This window comes from Ranitomeya variabilis, chromosome 4 (genome assembly GCF_051348905.1).
Source record: "Ranitomeya variabilis isolate aRanVar5 chromosome 4, aRanVar5.hap1, whole genome shotgun sequence".
Classification (NCBI taxonomy): Eukaryota; Metazoa; Chordata; class Amphibia; order Anura; family Dendrobatidae; genus Ranitomeya; species Ranitomeya variabilis.
This window is the reverse complement of record NC_135235.1, coordinates 16,475,042-16,497,647: the sequence shown is the minus strand read 5'-3', so window position 1 is coordinate 16,497,647 and position 22,606 is coordinate 16,475,042. Positions and strand designations below refer to the sequence as shown.

At 45.4% G+C, this 22,606-nt stretch overlaps 1 protein-coding gene and 1 long non-coding RNA gene across 4 annotated transcripts in view; one reads left to right on the top strand and one right to left on the bottom strand.

The window, feature by feature from the left end:
* The window catches only part of LOC143769459 (uncharacterized), a 171,140-nt gene that overhangs the window by 29,593 nt on the left and 118,941 nt on the right, over positions 1-22,606 (bottom strand). The window lies entirely within an intron of this gene.
* RBM20 (RNA binding motif protein 20) overlaps positions 1-22,606 on the top strand; it is a 171,491-nt gene that overhangs the window by 56,742 nt on the left and 92,143 nt on the right. Inside the window, exons 3-4 of the mRNA XM_077258045.1 lie at positions 8,350-8,411; positions 8,491-8,576. Coding sequence (XP_077114160.1) covers positions 8,350-8,411; positions 8,491-8,576 — 148 coding nt within the window. The remainder of the gene's footprint in view (positions 1-8,349; positions 8,412-8,490; positions 8,577-22,606) is intronic.

The window sequence follows — 22,606 nt, the reverse complement described above, 5'->3', positions numbered from 1 at the left end:
GGCTTTTTGACCTTTTGGCTTACTCTGACTCCGTTCTCTGTCTCACGTCTCTGGTACCTTTGCTCCTGGCTGGTTCGGACCCTCGGCTTGTAAATTGACCGAGTTCTGTTTTCCCCTTTAAACCATACGCTTACTGACTGTTACGGACTTGGCTTGTTTTGACCACTCTGTCGCCACCCGGTGGCGCAGTGCAGCGTGCACTGGGCTGCGGTGTGGTAAGTGTGACCTCTTTTTCTGTCACCCACTCTCCTTCATGGAGTCTGCACATACCTGCATTGCTGCAGCATGACATTATCACTGAACTCGAAACATTTAAAAGAGATTCACACTTTTTTTTTTTTTTTTTTCTTCTCTTCTTCTCTCTCTGGTCATGGATCCGCTGCATACCTTGGTTGATCAAACAACTAACTTGACACAGATGATGCAGACATTATCCATGGAGCATAGGACCTTGACTACCTCTCAGAAGCAGGTGCAGAGGGAGCTTGCAGAAACAGTTAAGATAGTCCAGGGTGTTTCCTCTCCCTCTGTCAGTAAGTCAGGTGAGATGACTGATGTTTTTCTGCACTCTCCTGAACCCTATGTTAAACTACCTGACACGTTCTCTGGTGAGAAAAAAAAATTCCACGTGTTCAAGGAGAGTTGCAAACTTTTTTTTCTCTTAGACCCCGATCTTCAGGGGATGAGAATCAGCGGGTAGGGATAGTTATATCTTTACTTCAGGAGGGTCCGCAGTCGTGGGTATTTTCCTTACCTCCGACCGCTCCTGAAAGAATGTCTGTGAATATGTTCTTTGATGCTCTGGGACTGATATATGATGAATCTGATCGTGTTAGACTGGCAGAGGACACAATTATGGGGCTCTCTCAGGATAAGCTCTCAGCTGAGTGGTACTGTTCGGAGTTCCGGCGGTGGTCTTCAGAGATTTCCTGGAGCAACTCAGCTCTCAGGTGTTTGTTCCTGAGGGGACTGTCTGAACATTTGAAGGATGCTCTGGCTCTCTATCCTTCACCCAGTTCCTTGGAAGAGGCCATGACTCAGGCTGTCCGCATGGATCGGAGGTTACGAGAGAGAGGAATCATGCAACGGGAGGCTCCTTTTCTTCCTGGTAAACCAGAGTCTTTGCCACCTGTTGAGTCCTTGGAAGTGGGAGCCATCACTCTCAAAGGAAAGGAGAGGAGACATCGGCGACTTGGCAAACTCTGTTTCTACTGTGGAGATCCTGGACATTGGAAAATGGACTGTCCTTCCTGCTCACTGACTAACAAGCGACTGAATCTGGGTGATTGTCGTGGTGGTCACCCAGATTCACAGGTACCTTTTTCTTCATTTTCAAAGATATTGTTGAAAGTGGAACTAACTGTTATGGACTGTGTTTTTGCTACCTCAGCTTTTGTGGACTGCGGGTCCTCCATGAATTTTATTGACTCCAAACTGGTGGCCACTTGCAAGTTAGGGACAGTTAGGCTGGAGACTCCCATTAAACTTGTGGCTATCGACTCTTCACCTATCGCAAAGAGTGGGGTTAATTTAATTTCCGAGGAGTTTACCCTCAAGGTGGGGGCCTTACACCAGGAGCATATGTCATGCTTTGTCCTGGACAATCTCCCGGCTGGACTGATGTTAGGTTTTCCATGGTTACAACTACATAACCCGATAATTGACTGGGGGTCCCAGGATATTGTAAAGTGGGGACCTAAATGTTCTAAATGTTGCCTTATTTCGGTGTCTGTGTCATCCGTCAGTCTCGAGGGTATTCCGGAGTACCTGAGAGACTTTGAGGATGTGTTCTCGGAAAAAGAGGCTGAGGCTTTACCACCACACCGCTCATTTGATTGTACTATAGACCTGGTTTCTAATGCTAAATTGCCCAAGGCCCATTTATACAATCTATCTGGTCCTGAGAGATCTGCCATGAAAGAATACATCTTTGAGAGTCTTCGTAAAGGGCACATTCGCCCCCCTGTATCCCCTGTGGCGGCTGGGTTATTTTTTGTTAAAAAAAAAAAAGATGGTGGTCTGCGCCCATGCCTCGATTTCCGAGAGCTTAATAAGATTACTGTGAGGAACACTTATCCTCTCCCGCTTATCCCTGATTTGTATAACCAACTGTCTGGGGCCAAGTGGTTTTCTAAATTAGACCTCCGTGGGGCATACAATCTTATCCGTATACGTGAGGGGGATGAGTGGAAAACTGCCTTTCTCACCTCAGAGGGACTGTTTGAGAATTTGGTTATGCCTTTTGGTCTGACAAATGTGCCAGCAGTTTTCCAGAATTTTATCAATCATGTCTTCTCTGACTTCATTGGGCGCTTTATGGTAGTCTATCTCGATGATATTCTGGTGTACTCAATGGATAGGCAGGATCACATAGGTCATCTTCGTGCAGTTCTCCAGAGGCTCCGGGAGAACTGTCTTTTTGCTAAACCTGAGAAATGTTTATTTGTTGTTCGGGAATTATCCTTTCTGGGGTTTATCTTGTCTGCTGAGGGGTTCCGTATGGACCCTAGAAAGGTTCAGGCCATTGTTGATTGGGTGCAACCTAAAGATCTTAAGGGTCTCCAGCGTTTCTTAGGACTCGCAAATTATTATCGAAAGTTTATAAAGGGATTTTCGCAGATTGTCAAACCCCTCACAGATTTAACTCAGAAAGGGTCTGATGTCAAGAATTGGTCGGCTCCTGCTGTAGCAGCCTTTTCAGCATTAAAAAAATGTTTCATGTCCGCCCCTGTTTTGATTCAACCAGATCCATCGGAACCATTTATTGTAGAGGTGGACGCCTCTGAGGTGGGGGTGGGAGCGGTGTTGTCCCAGGGACCTGCCACTCTAACTAACTTAAGACCCTGTGCTTTCTTCTCTAGGAAATTCTCTCCCGCAGAAAGGAATTATGATGTGGGGAATCGAGAATTGTTGGCCATTAAATTGGCTTTTGAAGAATGGAGGCATTTTTTGGAGGGGGCTATCCATAAAATCACTGTAATTACGGACCATAAGAATCTGGCTTATATTGAGTCGGCCAAAAGACTGACTCCGAGACAGGCTAGATGGTCACCTTTTTTCTATCGGTTTCAGTTCTCTATCACCTTTCGGCCAGGTTCTAAAAACATTAAGGCTGATGCCTTGTCTCGTAGTCTGGACCCGATGTCACCTCCTGAGCCTCCTTCCTCCATTCTTCAGCCTGGTGTGGTGGTGGCCGGGGTTTCCTCTGAGTTGGAGCGAGAGATTCGGGAGGCCCAGTCTCTTGGTCGTCTGTCTATGCCTGTGGGTAAGCTCTTTGTGCCTGTTCAACTTCGTCTCAGGGTTCTCCGAGAGTTTCATGATTCTGTTTTGAGTGGGCACCCTGGAATCGCGGCCACCCGTAGAGCGATTGTTAGGTTGTTTTGGTGGTCCTCATTGGCCTCGGATGTGGCTAGATTTGTGTCCTCCTGTTTTGTATGTGCCCGTGCTAAGAACTTGCATAGTCGGCCGGCCGGGGAATTGGTGCCATTGCCAATTCCTGATAGACCATGGACCCATCTGTCCATGGATTTTATCACCGATCTTCCTCCCTCTAATGGAAAAACTGTCATTTGGGTGGTGGTGGACAGATTTAGTAAGCAGGCGCATTTTGTGCCTTTGTCAGGTTTGCCGAATGCTGAGACGCTTGCTAAGTTGTTTGTGGAACATGTGGTGCGATTGCATGGTGTGCCTTTGAATGTGGTTTCAGATAGAGGGGTGCAGTTTGTGTCCAAGTTCTGGAGGGCTTTTTGTAAAAGGCTGGGTGTCTGTTTGACCTTTTCTTCTGCTTACCATCCTGAGACTAATGGTCAGACAGAGAGAACCAATCAGTCTCTGGAACAAATTTTGCGATGTCTGGTCACTGCTCGGCAGGACGATTGGTGTTCCTCTTTGCCTGTGGCTGAGTTTGCTTTTAATAATCGCATTAATCAGTCCACAGGTACCTCCCCTTTCTCCGGTAACTATGGTTTCCACCTTCATTTTGGGGAATTTTCCTGACCCGGATTCGGGATGTCCTGGGGCTGATTTTGCGATTCAATAGTTAGGGGAGGTGTGGCAGGAAGTTAAAAAAAATATTGTCGGGGCTCAGGGTAAATATAAATTTTTTGCTGACAAAAAACGATCTGTGGGGCCTGTATTCCAGGTTGGGGATAAGGTATGGTTTTCTACCAGAAATATAAAGCTCAAGATTCCTTCAGCTAAGTTGAGGCCTAAGTTCATTGGCCCTTACGAGATTATGGAGGTGGTCAACCTGGTGTCCTTTCGTTTACATCTTCCTCCATCTTTCCGGATTCCCAATGTGTTCCATAAAGCCCTTTTGAAACCATTGGGTCCTTCCTCAGGGGAGTATCCTTCTCCTCCACCACCCGTGTCGGTGGAAGGCCAGAATGAATTTGAGGTGGAATGGATTGTGGACTCCCGCATGGTCCGTTGTTCCCTCCAGTACCTCATTCATTGTAAGGGTTACGGTCCTGAGGACCGGTCCTGGGTTCCGGCACGGTCGGTCCATGCGGATCGATTGGTCTGAGCATTTCACACCCGCTATCCTGGGAAACCTGGGGGTCCAGTGGCCCCCCTTGAGAGAAGGGTACTGTCATGATCCGGGTCAGAGTTTGACATTTTTCCCCTGCTCCGGCCTGGTCATGGTGGGGTTAACTATTCCTGCCTCTCTTTGATTTGGGAGTGGCTATTTATTAGTTCTCTTGCTGGCAGCTTGTGTCAGTGATAGTTTTTGGCTTGCTGAGACTGCTACCTGTGAAACCCCTGTGTTCCTTTTGCATCTGACCTCCCTTACCTGTACCTGACCTGTCTCCTATACACGACCTAGGTTGACTATCTGGTGTGTATCCCCTCCGTTTGTGACCCGGCTAAGACTCTGACTTTGTCTCCTGCTTCCCGTTTCTGTTACCACACGTCTGTCTGGCTTTTTGACCTTTTGGCTTACTCTGACTCCGTTCTCTGTCTCACGTCTCTGGTACCTTTGCTCCTGGCTGGTTCGGACTCTCGGCTTGTAAATTGACCACGAGTTCTGTTTTGCCCTTTAGACCATAAGCTTACCGACTGTTACGGACTTGGCTTGTTTTGACCACTCTCTGTCGCAACCTGGTGGCGCAGTGCAGCGTGCACTGGGCTGCGGTGTGGTAAGTGTGACCTCTTTTTCTGTCACCCACTGTCCTTCATGGAGTCTGCACATACCCGCATTGCTGCAGCATGACACTAATGGTATGTTGTACATCAGCTCTGTTGTCAAGCAGTGACTTGGCGGTTAACCAGGTTCCCAGAACTAGGGGCACCCTAGTCTATCCCTGTCCCCTAGATTACTCCAGAAGATGGAGACACCGGGTTCACGTGACATGCTATGCTCCTATATCAACCCTTATCTGTCCTCTCCCCCACCCAGAGAGCTGGAAAGCCAAAGTGCGTTTATAACACTGACCAGATATACAAGGGAAAACTGACAGGGATAAATGAAAATGCGTAACAATCAGACAAAATACACTCACCAAACAGAGTAGAACATGGGAGGTAAAGGAAGCAGAAACCAAATAGGAGAGGATAAGGATGTGCATACAAATAAAACTCCAAGTAACAATCTCCCGAACAAATATCAAAACGCCAACTCAAACCACGAACTTCACCTCCAATTCCAAACCAGGCAGTAAGAACTAACACTGGCAATTCCTAAGTGCCAGAAGTGAGAATATATAGCAGTATAGCAGAGGGGATTGGCAAACACTGAACAGCTGAGACATTCTAGGTAGGAAAGCTCAAGGAGCTTCAATTGAACAGATTAACCCTTGCACTGCCAGCAAGGAATCCCAATGTTACGCACAATGTGAAAAGATTAAGTGCAATACGAGTGGAAGATGGGAAGGAAGTCCAAACTAGGGAAAGAAGGAGTGGAGTCCCCCTAGGCAGATTTAATAGCACCCTGCCTCCCCCACCATCCCTATGTTCCACACAAATCACCAAGCAGGAACCTAAGCCCTGAATATCCCTAGAGCTAGGCCATGAATGAGAAGGGGGGCTGGCACTGGTCAGTCCCCACTGTACACTAAAGACTGTCTGTAGCATCTGACTTACCTGTGACACCCCATGACCTCTTTCTTGATGCAAGCTTACGGACTGAGCCTGCATCTTTGCCAGTAGATAATGGCTGTATTATTCAGCTGCAAGTGGAGAAGACTGCTAGATATGGTTGTTAACCTGTTAAACTGCACTGTCAATCTCTTGACAGTGCCATTCACACATTGTTTTTCTTATATACAGCAATATATTGCTGTGTAAAGTACAAGCAAACAATCATATTATCGCAAGTTCAAGTCAACTAAAGGGAATACAAAATACAGTAAAAAGTTTGTAAACATATGAACAGAAATAAAAGTTTAAATCATCCCCTTTCCCCTCTATTAAAAATAAAGAAATTTAAAAAAACAAAACACATATGCAGTATCTCCATGTCTGTAAACGTATTATTAATATGAAATTAATTAATCTGATCGGTGAACGCTGTAATGAGAAAACAGTAAATCGAACAACCAGAATTGCGTTTTTTTTGCAGATGCAACACTGCAAAAAATGCAAGCAGAAACTATCACAATATCATTGTATCCCAAAATGGTATCAATAAAAACGATGACTCAAGGCAAAAAAACAAGACCTCCCACATAGTTCCATCAACTGAAGATTAAAAACATTACGAGTATTTGAAAATGGTGACACAAGCAAAAAATTTTATGTCTCATGTCTTCGTAATTGTACCGAACCTAGAAAATCATATTACAAGATAATTTCTTTCCGAAAAAAATAGTGTATTTGTGCTTTTTCCACAATTTCATTACACATGCAATATTTTACCCTCTTTCCACTACATCACATAATAAAAAGGATATTGCTATTTAAAAGCACAACTCGTTCTGCAAAAAAAGTAACAAAAAAAAACCAAAATGTTCATACGGGTATGTTGATGAAAAAATAAAAAAGTTATGGTTCTTGGAAGAAGGGAAGGAAAAAACAAGAATGTAAAGAACAAAAAGTTCCCAGCTCAGGAAGGGGTTAAAGGATTATTATTATTGTAGATTATGTGTAGTAGAATACTGGAGATGGGTCTTTTATTCACGGATTTATTCAGAATATTCAGATTTGACCTTAGAATGGAATTTTCTCTCAAATGTAAAAAAGTCAATTGCCTCAAAAGTTATTGGTCTTCCACTTGATCATCACTGTAGGATAACAGATTGTACTTTGTGGTAAATCCCCAGGATATGCCATAAATGCCACTGCTGGGTCCAGCATTTATCTCTTGAGAACAGTGCCCTTTTGAACACTTCTTAATAAAGAACTGGATGTTGAACATCATGCAAAAAAAAAAAAGAAAAAAGAAAAAGAAATGTTGCATAATTGACTTTTCTTTGTAAATGTTTTACAGTAACTGGGTTAGGGTATGCGCATACAATTTCTTTTTCAAGTGGAATCTGATTGAGATCCGCCAGAAAAAGTGCTGCAGAACTGCTGAATAAAAAAAATAATGCATATATATGTAAAAATGACATTGCTATGCAAAAGTTCAGACTTTTGTAGGTTAGAGTTCAGAAACCGTGAAGTAGTTAGAAGAAGTAAAGTATTCACTCTTCAGGTGGTTTCCACTAGTAAGGCCACGTTCACACAATCATCATTTGGTCAGTATTTTACATCAGTATTTGTACCAAGATATATTTCTTTCCTACATCAGTATTTGTAAGTCAAAATCAGGAGAAGAAGAGTCAGATGAAAAGTATAATGGAAACACGTCACCACTTCTGCATTTTTCACCAAATCCTGGTTTTAGCTTACAACTACTGGTGTAAAATACTGACCAAATGGTGAAGTGTGAACATGGCCTTTTAGTTTGAATTCGGGAAACTCAGGGTGGCTCAGTGGTTAGCATTGCAGCACTGGGGTGCTGAGTTCAAATCCCACCAAGGACAACATTTGTAAGGAGTTTATATGTTTTTCTTCTGTTTCTGTTTCTCCTCCTGGTTCTCCAGTTTCTTCCCACACTCCAGACATACTGATAGGGAATCTAGATTGTGAGCCCCAAAGGATGCTGATGATGTTTGTAAAGCGCTGCAGAATTAGTGGCCCTATATTAGCAAGTAAATTAAAAACGTAAATTTAAAGAAAAACTATGCTGGTGGCAGAGCTGCAGCAAAGGCAAAACTTCTGGTGAATCCTCTTCTGGAAAAAAAACAAACAAACAGCTGGCCTTTTTCCTAAAGCAGCATCACCCAATAAAACTTTGTGGCTCTGCTGCCTGAAAAAGGCATTGTGTGCACATACCCTTATGTAAGTGTTATTCTTTTCTCTCTGCAGGACTGGGACCTGCACATTCAGGGCAGGATGCATATTCAGAATGTGATGAGCTACTCTGAGAGGTAAGTGGCAATAGATGGCGGTTTTATCCTAGAGGTGTCTGTACACAGATCTAACAGGTCTCCTGTGCTTTTTTCCTAGTACTGGTATAAACTGTGCCTCCAATTCTACAGATGGGGTATTAACTTCCTCTCTAAAGTCTGACTTTCACCCCATCAACAATGAAGGTGAGAGAAACTCAGTCCTGGAAACCATATAAGCTACTACTTGACAAAGTGTAAATCTTGGCTCATGGAAAGTATCTAAGTATATAAAATACGCCCGCCACATGAGATTGTAACACATGGAAAAACTATTTAACCTTATCAAATATTTCACTGTGAGTCCAGCTCTCCAGAGTTCATAAACATAAGAGGGTCACGATAACTGCCATTAACACAGATTATACATCTAGTGCAGACAACCACCAGGAAGCAGCACCGCGTGAGGCTCAGTAACCTTGACCTGAGTGTAAGGACTCATACAAATGTCTGTTTCTCACAGATACCCTTTCTAGTCTATGTGTTCAATTGTTCACAAACCCCCCATCTGAATAAAGCTTAACCTGCACTGAGGATAACTTCTGCAAGCAGCCCAGTTAGTGACACACCGCTGGAATCAGTGGCTCTGCTCCTATGTTCTGCTGCTCTTAGATGGGAAAGCAAAAACCTAGTGACAGATTCCCTTTAAAGTGTTTATATTATTTTAGTTTTTAATTTATGTAGGTCCTCACATTTTTTTTAAGAACTGTTTTAGTTAATCTACATAGGGGTTGAGCTTTATTTGTTGTTAGATCTATAACTTATGGCTAAACGCTAAGGCTATGTTCACACGTTGCCTTTTGCTTCATTTTTATGCAAATTTTAAGCTGCGTTTAAGCTACTTACAAAAAGCAGGATTTTGCAGATTTTTTTGCTGTGTTTTTATTGTCTTTTGTGCATGATGATAACGTTTAGTGGTCCCAAAAAAGGCCTGATTTAATTTCCTTAGGTTTTTGCAAAAATGCAGCAAAAACTGATACCTGCGTTTTTGCACTTACCCATTGTTTCCTATGGGTGAAAAAACGCTGCAAATACATTGAAAAACGCTGAAAAAAGTGACAAACTGCAATTTGCAAAAACACAGCAGTTTTCCAAACTGGAAAAAAAACAAACCAATGTGTGTGCATGAGATTTCTGAAATATCATAGTCTTTGCTGAGACTGTAAAATGCAGCTTAAAAATTGCATTAAAAAAAGCAGCAAAAACGCAAAGTGTGAACATAACTTTGGGTTTTAATTATATGGGGTTTTTTTTCATACATCTTTGGTACACGTGAAAAAATTAAACTTTGTAATATATCTTATCAGAGAAGTCCACTTTTTTCTCCTCCTTGGGATCTTTTATTCCCCATTTTCTTAAATCACTGGTAAAATCTGTCTTTAGTGAAAACATAGACTTTCCCGTTACTGAGATAGGAAATGACCGTTGGTGCCTATATAGTTCTATGAAGAACCGTTATTGTGTCTCGGGGAGTTTACAGCAGAAAGTGTGTATCTGCCCCTAGCTCCTCCCTCCCCCCGCTCCATAGAACTGTATGAGCACCAACTCCTCTCCTATCTAGTCATTTTAAAATCTATCTTCACCAAATACAACTTTTACCCCATGACTTCAGAGATCAATCCTAGAGGTGAAAGAAGAAAACTAATGCCCAGCCACGTAGTATATTGCCCAGCCACGTAGTATATTGCCCAGACACGTAGTATATTGCCCAGTGACGTAGTATATTGCCCAGTGACGTAGTATATTGCCCAGTGACGTAGTATATTGCCCAGTGATGTAGTATATTGCCCAGCCACGTAGTATATTGCCCAGCCACGTAGTATATTAGCCACATAGTATATTGCCCAGTGACGTAAAATAAAAAATAAACATATACTCACCCTCCGAAGGCCCCTTGAAGTCCTGGCGCCTGTGCGCGGTGCGCGCAGCAGCTTCCGGTCCCAGGGTTGGTATGAGCGCAGGACCTGTGATGACGTCGCGGTCACATGGCCGTGACGTCATGGAAGGTCCTTCTCGCATAGCATCCTTGGCACTGGAACCTGCCGCTTGCACTGGCGAGTACAGCGGGCGACGTCGGAGGGTGAGAATAACAGTTTTTTTTTTATTATTCTTATTTGTAACATTAGATGTTTTTACTATTGATGCTGCATACGCAGCATCAATAGTAAAAAGTTGGTCACACAGGGTTAATAGCTGCTTAACCGGAGTGCGTTACACCGTGCTCCGGTAACGCTGGCATTAACCTTGTGTGAGGGCTGACTGGAGGGGAGTATGGAGCGGGCACTGACTGCGGGGAGGAAAGAGCGGCCATTTTGCCGCCAGACTATGGCCGTCGCTGATTGGTCATGGCAATGGTCGTGGCCGTTTTGCCACGACCAATCAGCGACTTGGATTTCCATGACAGACAGAGGCCGAGACCAATGAATATCCGTGACAGACAGAAAGAAAGACAGAAGGACAGACGGAAGTGACCCTTAGACAATTATATAGTAGATAGAGTACCTCTTCTATAGTGAGCAGCCTGAGGCATGGCACACAGCCTTGTGCAAATACTATAAAAACATTCTAAAAGGTGGCATCAGCAGGGGCCGACAAATCATAGTAAAAGACCCACAAAATGAGGATGTCTCACTCACCATTAATCTATACCACTCTGACATAATAGTCATACAGGGCAATGAGGACAACCTTGAGGCATTTGAGGAAATCTTCCCTCATATCAAAGTCAAGACTCAAAAATATAAAATAGTAAAGCCAGCACGTAGAAAGAGTGATGGGCCTACACGTACAAAAAAGACCACCAGGGACCCCCCTGCAGCCCAAAGCCCTAATAATGCACTCCCCTCATTGGACACCCTAAAGGTACCGTCACATTAAGCGACGCTGCAGCGATATAGACAACGATGCCGATCGCTGCAGCGTCGCTGTTTCGTCGTTGTGTGGTCGCTGGAGAGCTGTCACACAGACAGCTCTCCAGCGACCAACGATGCCGAAGTCCCCGGGTAACCAGGGTAAACATCGGGTTACTAAGTGCAGGGCCGCGCTTAGTAACCCGATGTTTACCCTGGTTACCAGTGTAAATGTAAAAAAAACAAACACTACATACTTACATTCCGGTGTCTGTCGCGTCCCCCGGCATCCGCTTCCCTGCACTGTGTAAGCGCCGGCCCTAAAGCAGAGCGGTGACGTCACCGCTGTGCTTTACGGCCGGCACTGACACATTCAGTGCAGGAAGCTCTGAGCAGCAGCGCGGATGCCGGGGGACGTGACAGACATCAGAAGGTGAGTATGTACTGTTTTTTTTTTTTACTTTTACAATGGTAACCAGGGTAAATATCGGGTTACTAAGCGCGGCCCTGCGCTTAGTAACCCGATATTTACCCTGGTTACCATTGTAAAACATTGCTGGCATCGTTGCTTTTGCTGTCAAACACAACGATACACGCCGATCTGACGACCAAATAAAGTTCTGGACTTCTAGCTCCGACGAGCGATATCACAGCAGGATCCAGATCGCTGCTGCGTGTCAAACACAACGATATCGCTATTCAGGACGCTGCAACGTCACGGATCGCTGTCGTTATCGTTGTTAAGTTGTTCAGTGTGAAGGTATCTTTAGAGAATGCCTGTCTCAGCTGGAGAGGGACTTCACACTGCTTAAGGAACAGATCCAAAGACAGACAAATGACCCAACAGATGCAGAGATAACCAGACTGAAGTGTGTACTGGATTCAGCGGTGCAGGAAATCAAACATGAACTATATGAACTACGGCAAGAAAATGCTAAATTAAAAGGAGAAATAGAAAACCTAAAAGAGCCAGACACCACCCCTAACACAGGAGGGGGACCTAGGGAAGGAGATAGGTGAAGGCACAATGAGAGCTAACAGCCACACCACCACTAACTTAAATAACTGCCTAAATATTGAGAGCAAAATAGAAAATAACCAAGAACCACAGGATGGGCCAGACCCAAGCACCAAACAAACCCCAAGTCTAGAACAACAGCAGACCACAACAACAGGACAGAGCAACAAGAAGAATGCAAACAGAAGCTCCCATAGGAGCAGCCAACCAACATGTCCTGATATAGTCCTGATTATAGACTCCAACGGAAAATACCTCAATACAAGGCGACTCTTCCCAGGAAAAAGGGTCTCCAAAATCCGCTGCTCAACTATAGAACGAGCAAAGGCCCTAATTGATAATCCATATTTCACCAACCCAAACCACATCATCATACATACAGGCACCAACAATCTCCAGGACCAACACCAGCAGGTAGCAGGACAATTGTGTCAGCTAGCAGACACCACACAACAGAAGTTCCCCAGCAGCAAGATCATCCTGTCATCTCTGCTGCCAAGAAAAGATTCCTTCCAATACATCACCCAAGACGTCCACAGAGAACTAGTAGCCAAGATCACTACGATGCTAGACATCACCCCGGCACAACATCCTGTCATAAACCTCCACCACCTGTATGATGACAAACATCTCAACAACCAAGGAGTCAGCCTTCTTGCCAAAGAACTTAAAGACATTGTACTCAACAGAGTCCCCGGTCCAAGAACCCATACAAACCGAAAACCTATAGAAAGAGCACCAACTAACAGTCCTAAAACAGAATATGCTCAACGAACTGGAAACTGCAACCTGTATGCAAAACCAGTCTATGAGAGACACGAACCATGGAAGACACCACCTTCCCCACACAGAGTGAAACAGCCCAGTGAGCTGGCAGAAAAAAAGACCATGATCAGCTCCATATGCAAGAAACTCACGCGACTGGACCAATTGCCTACAACAAGGTCACCAGTCAGCAACTCAAGATGTCCTATGCAGGACAGCCCATTACAAGGTATACAGCTACACAATGTCAACCCTAATCATCAGTAGCTGGAACATCCAGGGCCTGAACACCTCAGCCTTCGGATACAAGACAAACGACCCAGACTTTAACCAAAGACTGAAAGACATTGATATACAGATCCTCCTTGAAACATGGACTAAGGCCAATAATGAATCCTATGTCCCCACCGGATACAGGGAATTCTGTCTCCGCCCTGAAAAACAAAAACATCAAACAGGGCCGGAGCTCAGGAGGAATATTAGTCTGGTAGAAAGAAGAGCTCCATGAACATATCAGAGCAGTGAAGAGAGGAGACAGCCACATCTGGATAAGAATAAGCCGCTCCATCCTCACATCCGGGGCCGACATCTACCTCTGTGCAGTGTACATAGCTCCTCCAGAGTCTCCATACTTCAACCCAGACAGCTTTGAGACCCTAAAGACTAAAGCTGCCCATTTCCAGACTCTTGGCAACGTTCTCATCTACGGAGACCTGAACGCAAGAACGGGAAGAGAAAGAGACTACCTGACCACTGATGGAAACATCTATATACTTGGAGCAGATACCGACTGTGACAACCCAGTGCACACCGACAGGAACAGCTATGATTGCACAGTTAATAAAAGTGGCAGAACGCTGTTGAACCTATGCCGAAGCCTTGGACTTTGCATCCTCAATGGCCGCACCAAGGGAGACTCACTGGAAAGACCCTAAACTCCCATGTGGGCAGCAGTGTGATAGACTATGCCATCACAGATATGGACCCTACAAATATTGGCGCCCTTATAGTCACCCCACAAACACATCTGTCAGACCATAATCAACTGCTCCTATACATCAAATCCACAAAGAAATCACCCTCACAAACCCCGCAAAAGACCAGCCTCTTTAGCCTGCCACCATCCTTCAAATGGTCCAAGATGTCGGCCCCAAAATACAAAGATGCCATCAACAGACCAGAGATCAAGGAGAAGCTCCAATGCTTCCATAATAACGTGTATGAACTTAGCCCAGAAGGAGTACACCTAGCGGTAAGAGACCTTAACGACATTCTATATGCCATGGCAGAAATGTCTGACCTGAAAAGAAGCATCAACAAGAGACCGAGTAAACAAAATCCCAACAACTGGTTTGACAAAGAATGCAAGACCATGTGGAAGGCCCTAAGAATGGCCTCAAATAAAAAACACAGAGACCCCAACAACCCCACTCTGAGAGAAGCCTACCACACCGTACAACGAAATTACAAAGCCATCCTCAGAAAGAAAAAGCAAAATGACATCTCTACCAAACTCCTCCAACTTCAAGATGCCCATGAAGACAACAAATTTTGGGAACTGTGGAATCACCTTGGATCCAACCAGAAAAGCAACAGCCTCCACATCCAGAGCGGCAACATCTGGCTCCAGTACTTCAAGGACCTTTACAATGACATCCCAAGTGAAGACCTGAACCTGGCACAAAAAGAGCTTGTGAAAAAAATGAAAGATATGGAGGAAAAGTTCAAAGATTTCCAAAATCCTCTGGATACACCAATCACACTGACAGAAATAACAGAAAGGATCACACAGATAAAAAAGCCAGCGGTCCAGATGGGATCCTCCCAGAAATGCTGAAATACAGCCCTCCAGACATCTAGGCTGCGATAACAAAACTATTTAATATTGTACTGCAGGCCGGCTGCTTCCCCAAAAACTGGAACCAAGGCCTCATAACCCCTATACACAAAAATGGGGACAAGTACGACAAAGCAAACTACCAAGGGATATGTGTCAGCCGCAACCTGGGTAAACTCTTCAACTGCATCCTGAACAAGAGGATCCTCACCTTCCTCACCGAGCACAACGTCCTCAGCAGGAGCCAAGCAGGGTTCATGCCAAACCACCACACCACTGACGACATCTACACTCTGCACAGCCTCATCAAGAGCCACGTCCACAATACAAAGAACAGGAAGATATACGCTTGTTTTGTGGACTTCAAGAAGGCCTTCAACTCAGTGTGCCACCCAGGACTATTCCTAAAACTGCTGGGGAGCGGAATAGGAGGCAAAACATATGACGTCATACGAAGCTCCTACACTGAGAACAGTTGCAGTGTGAAGGTCAACGGAAGGAGGATGGCCTATTTCCAACAGAGTCGAGGAGTGAGAAAGGGCTGCAGCCTCAGTCCAACGCTCTTTAACATCTACATCAATGAGCTGGCAGTGGCCCTAGAGTCCTCCTCAGCACCAGGACTCACCCTCCATGACACCCAGGTGAAATTTCTGCTGTATGCAGATGACCTCATGCTGTTATCACCAACTGAGAAAGGTCTCCAAGATCATCTGAAAATCCTAGAGACCTTCAGCAGCACATGGGCACTGCCAATCAACGAGAAAAAAACTAATATCATGGTGTATCAGAAAAGAAAGCAGAAACCCACGGGCCATCCAACCTTTATGATAGACAACCGTCCACTTACAGAAACCAACAGGTACACCTACCTGGGCCTAGAACTCAGCCAGTCAGGGAGCTTCAAGCAAGTCATAGAGTTACTAAAAGACAAGGCATCCAAAGCCTTCTATGCCATCAGAAGACGTCTGTACCATCTCAAGGCACCAGTAACCGTCTGGCTAAAAATCTTTGACTCCATCATTGCCCCAATCTTCTGTACGGTAGTGAGGTCTGGGGCCCAGTCTCATACCCAAACTGGTCAAAGTGGGACTCTGGGCCGACAGAAATATTCCACCTAGAGTTCTGCAAGCATCTTCTCCAAGTCCATCAGAGCACATCAAATAGCGCCTGCCACTTTTTAACGGTGCTGAGAAATAAGTATATAGCACTCCCAGCGTTGGAAAATCTCTGGGGCCTCAGCTACCAGGAGTAGCTGAGACCCTGGAGAACATAATTTGCGTCAGTTTTTACCGTCTCGTCACATGATCGCCGTTATTCACCGATTAACAGCGATCACAAAAGAAATCTGATTTCCAGTTCATTTCTCTCTCCTTTGATATAATCTATGCATATCAGAGGAGAGAGAAATGGGGTTCCCCGAGATCCCTCAGTACCTCTGCCATCCCAAGGTCCTCTTGCTCCATCCCCCAGCCCTCCATGTCATCTTCCTCGGAGAAAATGGTGGGTGCATGTGCACTGCACCCGCCGTGACTTGCCGGCCGGCACCCGGCAACAATAGGAGATCTTTTCTTATTGGTTCATTTTGATCATTGTGATAGACCCTATCACAGTTATCAAATTAAAACAATAGTTAATCAAACCCCCCTTTGTTACCCCCTTAGTTAGATAAAAATAATAAAATAAAAAAATTGCATTTTTTCCATTCTTTCCAGTTGGTGTTAGAACTGTGGTTAGGTTTGTGTTAGGGTTTAGGTTGTGTTGGGCTTAGGGGCGTGTTGGGGTTAGGGTTGGAGTTAGGGCGGTGTTAGGGTTGGAGTTAGAATTGTGGGGTTTCCACTGTTTAGGCACATCAGGGGGGCTCCAAACGCAACATGGTGCCCACCATCAGGGCCGTATTTGCCACTAGGCACTCGAGGGCACGTGCCTAGGGCGGCGACATTGCGGGGGGCGGCACCTGAGCAAGGGTTTTTGTTTGTTTTTTTAAGTCCCAGGTCACAAGCGACCGACCGCCCCGCCCCCCGCCTCCCGCCCCCCTCCTCCGAGTCCCACCCGCCCTCCTTGAAGACAATACTCACAACTCACACCGGGCGGGTAGGAAGGGGGGGGGTCGCGGAGAGCAGCTGCACCATCCAGGAAGTGTCCTCTCGCGCTGCAGCTCGGAGGAGGCATGGGGCTAGAGAAGGAGAAAGCCGACGCTCGCATCTTCATGGACGAGTTCAGCCGCTCCTCTGCCCCGATGCTGACGCCGGACCGGGACCCGCACGACCTGAAGGCGAGTGCTGCGCAGATCTAGCAGAGCCGAGCGGGTTACTGGCAAACTCCCCGCACGCGGCACGCCATCCAAGTCCTGCTCTGCCACCCCTGTGTATGCCAGGGCACGGTATATACCTGGTCCTACAGGGGAATATATTCCACCACCCATCAGCCATGCATACAGGGGGGTGAATATGAGCCATGCATACAGGGGGGGGGGGTGAATATGAGCCATGCATACAGGGGGGGGGGTGAATATGAGCCATGCATACGGGGGGGGGGTGAATATGAGCCATGCATACAGGGGGGGTGAATATGAGCCATGCATACAGGGGGGGGTGAATATGAGCCATGCATACAGGGGGGGGGTGAATATGAGCCATGTATACAGGGGGGGATGAATGAGCCATGCATACAGGGGGGGGTGAATATGAGCCATGCATACAGGGGGGGGTGAATATGAGCCATGCATACGGGGGGGGTGAATATGAGCCATGTATACAGGGGGGGGTGAATGAGCCATGCATACAGGGGGGGGTGAATATGAGCCATGCATACGGGGGGGGTGAATATGAGCCATGCATACGGGGGGGTGAATATGAGCCATGCATACAGGGGGGGTGCATATGAGCCATGTATACAGGGGGGGGTGTATATGAGCCATGCATACAGGGGGTGTATATGAGCCATGTATACGGGGGGGTGAATATGGGCCATGCACACGGGTGAGGGGGTGAATATGAGCCATGCATACAGGGGGGGGGGGGGGGGAGTGTGAGCCATGCATACGGGGGGGGGGGGGGGGAGTGTGAGCCATGCATACAGGGGGGGAATATGAGCCATGTATACGGGGGGGGGTGTATATGAGCCATGCATACAGGGGGTGTATATGAGCCATGTATACGGGGGGGTGAATATGGGCCATGCACACGGGTGAGGGGGTGAATATGAGCCATGCATACAGGGGGCGGGGGAGTGTGAGCCATGCATACGGGGGGGGGGGGGGAGTGTGAGCCATGCATACAGGGGGGGAATATGAGCCATGCATACAGGAGCGGGGGTCATTATACAGTATCATGGAGAACTGTGTGTGGCCGTTGTACAGTATTGAGCATCATGTGTGGCCAATGGCCATTATACAATATGGAGCATCATGTGTGGCCGTTATACAGTATGGAGCATCATGTGTGGTCGTTATACAGTATGGAGCATCATGTGTGGCCATTATACAGTATTGAGCATCATGTGGGATCATTATACAGTATGGAGCATCATGTGTGGCCATTATACAGTATGGGGCACTGTGGCCATATTTTTTCGTTTATAATTATTGTATATAAAACAGTGTGATCAGCAGTGCTAAATGGCTGTGGTTGGGACGTGGATATGGGTGTGACTAGTTGTGTGTGAAATGGGTGTGGTCAGAGGCATGGCCTAAAATTTGTACCTCCTTCCCTTTTTCAAAAGTTGGGAGGTATGGTACCACATTTGCCAGATCATGGCAAGTGCCACAAATACCATAGGGAATGAATGAGGCCGACCGCAGTGTTGCCGTAAGTGATCCGTTACGCGGCACATGCCGAAAAACTGCCCGATCTGCTGCAAAAGGCGACTTTCACATCAGCGATTCTTGCTAAAGTCACTGCCGATAGTGTCATACTCACCAAAGGGGGAGGCAAGCTAAAAGTGCCTAGGGCAGCAGAAACTGTAAATACGGCCCTGCCCACCATCGATTCCAGCCAATTTTGTGTTCAAAAAGTCAAACGGTGCTCCCTCCCTTCTGGGCCCTGCCATGCACCGAAGGAGTGGAATTCCCCCACATATGGAGTATTGGTCTACTGAGTAGAGCACAACAAATTTTGGGATCCATTTTCTCCTGTCACCCTTGTGAAAATAAAATTTTTTTTTTAAAAATAGTTAAATGTTAATTTTTTCCTTCCACATTGCTTGAGTTGGTTGATAGATATTGTTGGCTCATCTTTTCCGAGATGAGACGTTTGTTATTGATACCGTATTGGAATACACATGAAATTTTGATTGCTTCTTACTAGAAGAGATGGGCGGACCCTTGGATGTTCGAGTCTGGCGGGTTCGGCTGAACAGTTTAAAAAAAGTTTGGGTGTCACTTGAATGGGGTGCATGACAGCGTGGCAAATACACTTCTAATCGGTGGTAAAATCATTACTGCCGGTCAGACAGCCTTGGTTCCCATGCTGTTAAACTTTGTGGGGTCACCCCCATTTGTGACAACCAGCCTCGGTAAAGCAAACAGCTGGAGGCTGGTATTCTTAGGTTGGTAACAGACCATGGATATTGCCCCCCAGCCTAAAAATAGCAGCCCGCAGCCGCCCAGAAAAGGCACATCTATTAGATGCGCCAATTCTGGCGCTTTGCCTGGCTCTTCCTACTTGCCCTGTAGTGGTGGCAAGTGGGGTTCATATTTGTGGGGTTGGTATTTTATTACAGGAGATGAGAGATTCAATGGAATGGGCATTAGGTGAGTATAACTGTGTTTGTTGGTTTTATTTCAATTAAAGGACTTTATTCTGGCTGTGTGTTTATTTACAATAAAAATCTTACATTTCTATTATCTCTTATAGATGCCTTCTTCATTACTAATCCGTGTGCTTGATGTGACCGAACAATACAAAGGTGACATCAACCCCACAAAATATGAACCCCATTTGCCACCGCTACAGGGCAAATGGTAAGAGCTGGGCAAAGTGCCAGAATTTACACATCTAATAGGTTATCAAAAATACAGTGGAACCTATGCTGTTTTTTTTAAATTATTTATCTATAGCGCAGGTGCTGACTGATGATTACTCCCATCAGCCGCTGCTTGCTCTCACTGTTATTAGCGACAGCAGGCATTGGCTGATGGGAGCAGTAGTCTTATAAGCTGATGCCAGTGACCAGGATATATTTTTTACCTCGCTCACAGCTGCGGGCTCACACTGTCGGAACCGTGCTGTCTGACCTGCGGTAATGCACATGACAGCGCGACAAACACCCAGTGTTCGGGGCCAAACCCGAACAGTAACACGGACCTCCTGGTGAAGTCCGTGTTCGGTATCCGTGCCTGAACAGTATGTGTTTGGTACGGATGCCAAACTTTACTGTTCGGGATCGCCCATGTCTACTTCTTACAGCAGCATTTTTTTTTGCTGTATCGCGATGACCAAAAAAAAAATGCAATTTTGGCATCCTGGATTTTTTTTTCCCTGTGTACAGTGTTTATTGATCAGGCTAACCACCTTTTTACATTTTTATAGATCAAATTTTTATGAGGCGTTGATACCACATACGTCTGCATTTTTAAAAAATATCTTTATTTTTAACTGAGGATAGGGTGGTGATTTAAACTTTTGGGATTTTTTTATTTTATTATTTACATTTTACTGTATTTACTAGTCCTATTTGGGGACTAGAACCTTATCCACCCAGGTGTATCCATATAAATGGCCCACCCTGTATGTATGTATGTATGTATGTATGTATGTATGTATGTATGTATGTGTATATATATATATATATATATATATACAGTGGGGCAAAAAAGTATTTAGTCAGTCAGCAATAGTGCAAGTTCCACCACTTAAAAAGATGAGAGGCGTCTGTAATTTACATCATAGGTAGACCTCAACTATGGGAGACTAACTGAGAAAAAAAAATCCAGAAAATCACATTGTCTGTTTTTTTAACATTTTATTTGCATATTATGGTGGAAAATAAGTATTTGGTCAGAAACAAAATTTCATCTCAATACTTTGTAATATATCCTTTGTTGGCAATGACAGAGGTCAAACGTTTTCTGTAAGTCTTCACAAGGTTGCCACACACTGTTGTTGGTATGTTGGCCCATTCCTCCATGCAGATCTCCTCTAGAGCAGTGATGTTTTTGGCTTTTCGTTTGGCAACACGGACTTTCAACTCCCTCCAAAGGTTTTCTATAGGGTTGAGATCTGGAGACTGGCTAGGCCACTCCAGGACCTTGAAATGCTTCTTACGAAGCCACTCCTTCGTTGCCCTGGCGGTGTGCTTTGGATCATTGTCATGTTGAAAGACCCAGCCACATTTCATCTTCAATGCCCTTGCTGATGGAAGGAGGTTTGCACTCAAAATCTCACGATACATGGCCCCATTCATTCTTTCATGTACCCGGATCAGTCGTCCTGGCCCCTTTGCAGAGAAACAGCCCCAAAGCATGATGTTTCCATCACCATGCTTTACAGTAGGTATGGTGTTTGATGGATGCAACTCAGTATTCTTTTTCCTCCAAACACGACAAGTTGTGTTTTACCAAACAGTTCCAGTTTGGTTTCATCAGACCATAGGACATTCTCCCAAAACTCCTCTGGATCATCCAAATGCTCTCTAGCAAACTTCAGACGGGCCCGGACATGTACTGGCTTAAGCAGTGGGACACGTCTGGCACTGCAGGATCTGAGTCCATGGTGGCGTAGTGTGTTACTTATGGTAGGCCTTGTTACATTGGTCCCAGCTCTCTGCAGTTCATTCACTAGGTCCCCCCGCGTGGTTCTGGGATTTTTGCTCACCGTTCTTGTGATCATTCTGACCCCACGGGGTGGGATTTTGCGTGGAGCCCCAGATCGAGGGAGATTATCAGTGGTCTTGTATGTCTTCCATTTTCTAATTATTGCTCCCACTGTTGATTTCTTCACTCCAAGCTGGTTGGCTATTGCAGATTCAGTCTTCCCAGCCTGGTACAGGGCTACAATTTTGTTTCTGGTGTCCTTTGACAGCTCTTTGGTCTTCACCATAGTGGAGTTTGGAGTCAGACTGTTTGAGGGTGTGCACAGGTGTCTTTTTATACTGATAACAAGTTTAAACAGGTGCCATTACCACAGGTAATGAGGGGAGGAAAGAGGAGACTCTTAAAGAAGAAGTTACAGGTCTGTGAGAGCCAGAAATCTTGATTGTTTGTTTCTGACCAAATACTTATTTTCCACCATAATATGCAAATAAAATGTTAAAAAAACAGACAATGTGATTTTCTGGATTTTTTTTTCTCAGTTTGTCTCCCATAGTTGAGGTATACCTATGATGTAAATTACAGACGCCTCTCATCTTTTTAAGTGGTGGAACTTGCACTATTGCTGACTGACTAAATACTTTTTTGCCCCACTGTATATATATATATACATACATACATATACAGTATATACCGTACATACACACACACACACACACACACACACACACACACACACACACACACACACACACACACACACACAGCACAGCTCTGACAATAATCATGAGACCACCACATCGAAACCCTGTCATGGGCAGCCCAATCTCCAGACCTGAACCCCATTGAAAACCTCTGGTATGTAATCAGGAGGATGACAGAAGCAGTGTGAAAGACTGGTGGAAAGTGTGCCAAGACGCATGACAGCTGGGATTTTAAAAACATGGATTCTTTGCATTA